The sequence below is a fragment of the Solanum tuberosum genome, unplaced genomic scaffold (assembly GCF_000226075.1).
Source record: "Solanum tuberosum cultivar DM 1-3 516 R44 unplaced genomic scaffold, SolTub_3.0 scf00004, whole genome shotgun sequence".
NCBI classification, from domain to species: Eukaryota; Viridiplantae; Streptophyta; class Magnoliopsida; order Solanales; family Solanaceae; genus Solanum; species Solanum tuberosum.
Genome location: NW_006238930.1, coordinates 3032659 through 3040946, shown reverse-complemented (window position 1 = coordinate 3040946; position 8288 = coordinate 3032659). Strand labels below are relative to the sequence as shown.

The window sequence follows — 8288 nt, the reverse complement described above, 5'->3', positions numbered from 1 at the left end:
ATCGTTGGCTGTTATTTATGCTCGTCAATTAACGGTACCGACGATTAAGTATAACTAAGAACTTTATAGTGTATAACTTATTTATAGTAATTAATTAAGTCTGATTAAAGACTTAATTACTGTTTTAAAATCTCATTTTAGTTGCCCCCTATAAATATCAACCCCAACTAACATTAGTTCCTCGTCAAAATCTCCAAGTACAAAAAAAATACTTTTTTTCTTCACAACCCATCCCTCTTCTCTTCTTTATTATATAAAAAAAAATGGATAAAAGAACATGTGATTCTCAAGATGTTGAAGTTAGGAAAGGTCCTTGGACTATGGAGGAAGATTTAATTCTCATCAATTACATTGCTAATCATGGTGAAGGTGTTTGGAATTCCCTTGCTCGATCCGCTGGTATACTACATAAAAAGAAAACTAAATATAATTCTCTCATTTGATCGTCTTGTTGAGATTGAGGCATAATTATTATTGTATATATTTGACCTTTTTTTGTGTGTGATAGGTTTGAAGCGTACTGGAAAAAGTTGTAGACTTCGATGGCTTAATTATCTCCGACCTGATGTTCGAAGGGGAAATATTACACCGGAAGAACAACTGTTGATCATGGAACTACATGCCAAGTGGGGAAACCGGTGAGTTGATTTTATTTTTTATAGCTAGGGTTTTGATAATTAAATAAAATGATGAAATTATATCAAAGAAAATTTGGAAAATTGTAGAATTTTCTCCTTCGTCTTTTTTTATGAAAAATAAAATAAAATCTCCCATGTGTTTGTTTGTGTTGGATGGATAAAGAGGAATTGTCCCAAAATCTCTTAGAACTAGATTTGGCATCATGAAAGAGAGTGATAGAGAATTTACAACGTGTTTAATGTAACCTAAAGTTAAATTTTTATTTATTTATGATTTCTTATTGGCTGTCAAATATTCTTCTACCTAATTCCTTTTCATCCGTAGGATTTTTTATTTTTTTTGAGGATGAACTCATTTTCCCTTCTTTTCTTCCCTCAAATTTGTTGAAATCCCTTATGTTTTTTCCATTCAAAAATTAATCCGACCATAATATCAAATTTAGAATGAATAATCAATAGACCTAATTTTTACAATCTTCTACTTCTCATATCGTTTCAATTTGTTTATTTTACTTTATTTTTTAATTTATTTTGAAAAATCTCTGTTATTATAATTTTTTGGCAAGTCTTTAATTCTAAATTTTCACGTGACATTTCTAAGACCACAATATTTTGATACATTACACATATCTTTAGTTTATAACACGTGATTCAATTTATTTTTTTACTTTCTTAAAATACATATTTAAACAAAATCAAACAAACAAAATTGAAACAGATCGAGTATTTTCTATTTTTGGGAAGATTGTCCCAGCATAAATTACTTTTTTCTAAACCATTTTTTGTTTTACGGCTTTGATTTGACGGTCGAAAAATCTTTAAGCTTAATCATGTAAAGTATATGAGAGAAGCCTCAAAATAGTCCTTCATCTTTGGGTTAAGACTCAAATAAGTTTTCACATGAAGCACTAATAGTCCCTCATGTTTGCAATATTGATGCACTTTTGGTCCTCCCCTAAACTTTTGCCTATTTTTTAACATTAATTTTGTTCATAATTTTATGTAAGGAATGTCACATCGTCTTTTTATATATTTAGTAGAAATAATAACTCTATGTGAGAGAAGGTGAGAAGAAGAACACCTTGTTCTATTCAGTATAAATATTACTACAGCTAAACTAAGAACATTTTAACATATGACATTGCAAGAAAAGAAAAATTGTACTATTGCACGTGAAATCGTCGTGATGAACCTCTCGACTTTACCTGCAATACGATTTGTACTAAACAAAACAATGTGTTTTGTTCTCACAATCTCTCATATGGAGTTATTATTTATACTAAATATATAAAATGACGATTAAACATTCCATACATAAATTATGAATAAAATTAATGTTAAAAAATAGGCAAAATTTTGAAGGAGGACCAAAAGTGCACCAATACTGCAAACATTAGGGACTATTAATGTTCCATGTGAAAACTCAAGGATGACTTTGAGTCTTAACCCAAAGATGAGGGACTATTTTGGGCCTTTTCTGTAAAGTATATTCTATCCATATTAATTAACATGCAAAAAGTACAAATTAAAACATGTCACCCTTACATTAAATTTTGTGAATTTATTATGCTCTCTTCATATAGATATAGGTAAAATAAAAAATACTTATGATTATTATAGGTCCTCATTCGGCCACCAAAATTAGTAAAGCAAGGACAATTGTTCGACAGGAATTCGGCCTTCCATTATACCATTGAATATGACATATGAATTTAAGTTTTTGAACTTTTGCTTTTTGAGTTTTTTTAAAATGTTATAATAGGTTATTACTCCTTCTCCTTATTATGCACATTTACACATTTGTAAAAAAACAAATAAGAAAAAAACAAAGATTATTTATACTTTCACATTATCAATATATACAAATTTTAAAAAATAAGGGTCTCGGCTCTATCAAATGAAAGATGATGAGAAACACAGGCTTGCAAATAGCTCTGATTGAAGTAGACAGATAACTTATTGTTTTGGTTCATCACGAAGACAAGGGGTCCTTCTTGTACCAAAAATGTATGTTTGGTACGAAGGAAGTCATTCTTTAATAAATGTTAGAAAGTCATTTTTTTGGTACATATGTATTTAATTGTTAAAAGGGGAAAATCATTTTTTTTTTCAAAAACCTCTCCAATAATCCAATATTTTTCATAATTTTAGGATCGAAAATGAGGAGTAGTACTCTTGTCCGATAATTCAATATAAAACGTTGAAACTGATTAAACACACTTCCCCTTAAAGGATAGTTTAAGTTGTTGTGCACTATCAACGATTATGTAAATATTGTCTACACATCAATATATATAAATTAAGTTTGATATGATTACTCAAAAATAGAAAGAATAACCTTTTTACAATCAATTAAATTGAGCTGATAATATAAAATATCGGTATATATAACTGAAATATGTATGTATAAAAGAAGTGGGACTTCGAATAACAGCCACAGAACATGGAGGCACCCTTGATTTTTACCAAAAATTAATCGTGACTGAAAAGTTTAATTTCAATATAATTTGAATAACTCCATTCATTTCATATTTAGTGTCTTAGTGTATGAAAAGAAGATAATTCCGTGATCTTAAATATAACAAATAATGTGTATTTCAAAATTTATGATCTTAAACTTATCAGGTAGAATATTGGAATTGAAATACTTATTAAATATAAAAAACACACTCTTTTTGAAACAAAAAAAAAACGTAATTGGAAATGAAAGAAGTATATTTTAAAATGTTATATATAGCATGTAATTTGCCTATTTTTTCAGGTTGATACTATAAATTCTTTTAAAAGGTTAGAATATAGAAGTTAAATTCAAATAAAATTAATTATTGTCATATACAGGTGGTCAAAAATTGCAAAGCATTTACCTGGAAGAACAGATAATGAGATAAAGAACTTTTGGAGGACAAGGATTCAGAAGCACATTAAGCAAGCAGAAAACATGAACAGAATATCATCAAATATTTCAGAGCACAACAATATTCAACAAGCAAGTACAAGCCAAACATCTACTAGTCTTGCAGATTCAATCGAAACTTACTCTGGAAATAATAATAACAACAACAACAACAATAATAATAATAATAATAATAATAATATGGGCACTACTTTTCATCATCAGGGCAATTTTCCAAATGAAAATATTTGGAGCATGGAGGACCTTTGGTCCATGCAATTGCTTAATGATGCAAACAACTAATTAATAATTATCAATTAATTAATTAAGTTGCTAGCTAGTTACCTACTATATGTAAAGTGTTAAAAATTCCCAATTATATTCCCATACCTATATGCTGCTTGGTGATCAGTCTGTGTAATACAAGTTTAAACTTTTATAACTCTATTTAAATATACTAATGGAATGCGTGTACATAATTTCTTTCCTTAATAGAATATTCTAGAAAGATATCAAGCTTAGCTTTAGCATGCATGCATGAGGACAGATAATTCTAGAAACAGAGAAAATATAATATTCCGGTCAAATAATACTCCAATCTCTTAGTTTTAATATATGTGATACTGTAATTTATCACAAAAAAAAAAAGCTTAAAAAAAAACTATTAATATCCTCCATTGATCATTTGTGTGGTTATAAATAATTTTTTAGAGGTAATTAAAGAGAGAATTTAAAGTCAAAATTATTTCCTATTATAAAAAAGTGACATTTTCTTTAGAAAGAACTAAAAAATAAAATGTGTTAGATAAGTAAATTGAGTCAGAAGTACTCTAATTAAGGGAAATGATGGTGAGTTAATTAATTAATCCATCAAATCAGTAGTACTTAGAAAAGGGGTTTTAATTGTTTCTTTCTTTGGAAAGTTTGTTTTGACAAAGATTATATTAAATAGAATAAAATATTGAGAGGTAATTTGGTACACTTATTATTTCTGTTGATTACAAAATATTTTGCTGCAACAGATCGGTAACAACTTATTTTCATTCTTTTTAGCCGTTGTAAATATGCATTAAATAATTGTAAAATGACTCATAAATATATACGGCTGCCAACATATATACCGAACTAAATCCATAAGAAATCGACATGTGGAAAGGCAATATAACTATTTTGAGGAAATTAAAATTTTGCTTTTCAATAAGTTAATATTTCTGTGCATGGCGTTGCATGTATGAAGTTCGACGTGAGCCTAACTCTTTAACTACTCTTAAGGAAGTCTCCACATGCTCCCTATCACTTCACATCAACTTTTTTAATAATTACTCTCAATATTATTAGGCTCTTAATAACTCAATTAATTAACTATCTAAACTTTTATCTTGTTAGTGATTATTCGATTCTTCACCTAATAATAAACAGAAGCTTAATCCAATTGCGCGCCCTACTTATCAAAAGTATAGTTGATTATTTTTAAGTGTAACATATTTACGCGCAAATGTATTAATGAATAAAAACAGCCCAGTTAGGCACTTCATTAATTACACATACTTGGAATTTGATACTTATTTTGGAAGGATCTTTCACGTCATTATCAGTATAGATGTTCAAGAAATGGTTGGTTGTTAACACGTAGCAATAATCAGTATTTTCACTAAGAAGAGTAAAATATATATAAAAAAGTAAAATAAACGCACAAGAAGTTTGTACGACTCAACAGTAGTGAAAATTAAAGGAATGGCGTATATACTAGTCTCTCTAATTACACAGTTTACGCTTCCTCAAGTTACAATTTTAGGTTTTTCTTCATTTTTTTTAAAAAAGGGGCAAAGTTGAAACTAAACGTTTCATTGAAATAACCTTTTTTCTTTAAAGAAGAAAATCCTGCAAAACAGATTACACACAAACGCATAGAAGTGGATGCGCGGTGGAGCCACAAGCCCACAATGGTGGTTACTGGTTAGGCAGAACTTAATTAATTGACATTTATATTGATTTTTAAAATATATCTATAAATAATTTATTCAAAACTCAATATTGAATGACAAAAAGGACATGGAAAAGTCACGAATCTTGATAGGACTTCTTTCGCACAAATGCGCCCATTTTTTGTGATCTTTAATTTTTGTCTTCAAAATTGTTGGTTTTTAATGTATTTATTTTTATCCCAGCTGTTTAAGTGAAAAATAAATAGCTGAAAATACACTAATAGCAAAACAAAAAACATTGCAATATAATGTTTTTTTTACAAGGCATAAGTTCAGTTAAAGTACACTATGTCTATGCATATAAGTTTATTGACATAAGTTATGCCTCAGGGTATAAGTTTAGTGGCATATATAATTTATGTCCTAAAACAAGTGAAATTATTCCAAAACATAAGTGTGTAACACAAGTAATTATGTCTGAGAAAAAATTAACTCTCAGAACAAAAGTTTAGTGGCCCAAGTTATATCACAAGAAATAAGTTCAATGACACCAAATTATATTACACAACATAAATTTTGTAACAAAAGTTATATTACAAATTTGAGAGGCAAAAATTAAAGATTATTAACGGGACTTGTTTAATTAGCCTACAAATTCACGTAAGTGGAATATTGTTGTGGGCTTTAGTAGAAAAAAAGTGATACGAAATATATTCCCTACAATTTTGGTCCGCCCGTTATTTGCATCACATGTTTGTGGAGGGTAAATTATGAAGTAATTTCAAAAAACTTAAAGATAAACTCCCCACGTGAATTATATATATCACATGTTGGGTCGGCCATGGTAATTCTCACAATTCCGAAAGTTCAAAAAAATTAAATGATAAATTATAATTATAATATATAAATAATAAGTGGGATATGTAGTCTGAAAAATAAAACAAGTAATTTATTAACATATTATAATTCACCATTAGTATAAAGATTTATTCATTGTCAGAGTGTATAAAATGAAATCAGAAATAATAACCAAATTTAAAGTACAAAGACCAACATATATCATTTTCGATGTGAATTCATTTTTTGATTTCTCTACATGTTTTAAAAAAAAGGCTAAATATTTATAGAAATTTCATAACATCACTAATATAAACTAACGTACCATTTTTTCGATTGTAATGATTTTAAAAGTAGATTAAATTAAAGGAAAAATCACACCATATACACATATTAGAGAATATTACGAGTTTTAAACCTACTCTTAAAAAATTCTTACTTATAACAGTTTAATTACGGATTATAACATATCAATTAAATTTAACTTCATTTAAAAATCAATTAAAATTTACTTATAAAATGATTAATCTTTTTATATTTTTAATTATTTAATTATATTGATTGCAGTTCCTTTTATATAATTAATAGGTGAGAGAAATAATATTAATGAGAGAGAATCAATTTGTAATTATCTATTACACCTTTTAAGGGATTTTTTAACTTATTCAAATAACTTTTATTTATTAATGACTATTGGGGCCTTTAATTTTAAAAATAAAATAAAATTTATCACCGTATATTTTAACATGTAATTTTCTCTCTCTTTAATCTTTTTTTTTTTTGTTTTTCTTGATGTTTTTTTTTTAATTTTTAATTTTGATTTTTTTTAATATGATTTTTTTAGAATTAAGAATTCTATATTTTGAAAATTTGATTTCGTTTTTTATTTTAATTAAGCTAAAACTTGATTTCTTGAGAAAAAAATCGTTTTACTTAAGTTTTGAACTTGTTTTTGGTGTATTTTTCTATATCTAAAATACTGTTTTGTTGGTGAAATAGGTATATTTAATTCTGAAATTTGTTGATATATATAGATAATATGAGATCATAAAATCTTTAATAAGGATTTCTTAAGTTTTAGCTTAAATATGATTTTAAAAAATCACACTTGAATACGGAATATAAATTGAAGAGAGAGGAAAATATAGAACTTGTATTAATTATTGCAGTTTAGACTTTTAATTACATGTTTTGATTTTTGGGTGATGTATATTTCTTTTGCTACAATTTCTGACAACAATATATAATATGCATTGTTTTACAACCAGATTTATTCTTCCCGGATTTATACCCGTTGGGTACTAATTTTATTACATTTTTATTTTTTGTCTTTGTTCTAAAATTTCAAGTTGGATACCGAGTGTATATAAATTGGATAAAACATTAACTTGTTTTAGATTGTCTCGTTTGGTTGAAATATTAGTTACATTTTGTTTTGTTTTTCATTTTCAAGTGGGATATCTATTGGATACCAATTGAATACAACATTAACTTGTTTAAGTTGTCTAATTTGATTCAAATCTCAACCACATGTTGATTTTTTAATTTTTCAGTGAGATATCAATTCAATACTAAATTTATACAAATTGGATACAATATTAACTAGTTTTATGTTGGCTATTTCAGTTGAAATCTCAATTACATGTTTTTTTTTCCAATTTTACCACTTGAACGTCAGTTGGATACCAAATGTATACCAATTCCATACTAAGATTTGACTTAATTTTTCCAGTCAATATCAATCGCATACAAACATTACCTATTTTTTGAGTATACATTTGAAAAACACTGAATACACAAATGATTAACTAGCACACATAATAAATATTCTGAAATTATATTTCATTAACTCAAAGAAAAAAAAAATTATGTCTTTTTTCAGAAGGGTAATTTGAACATGTCTTCCTATTGTGTTCCTCCCAACAACATGTACTGCACGTAATCTTAGACCTCTTGAATTTCACATCAGCAAACCATTTACAAGTTGTGGTCTCC

The 8288-nt window shown here is 27.2% G+C and overlaps 1 protein-coding gene across 1 annotated transcript; it reads left to right on the top strand.

Moving 5' to 3' along the window:
- The first annotated feature begins 203 nt into the window (after positions 1–203).
- Positions 204–3834, top strand: LOC102595800 (myb-related protein 340-like). Its single transcript, XM_006338512.1, has 3 exons — positions 204–399; positions 509–638; positions 3477–3834. Exons 1-3 carry the CDS (start codon positions 264–266, stop codon positions 3832–3834), a joined length of 624 nt encoding a protein of 207 aa, XP_006338574.1. The 5' UTR covers positions 204–263.
- The last annotated feature ends 4454 nt before the right edge of the window (positions 3835–8288 follow it).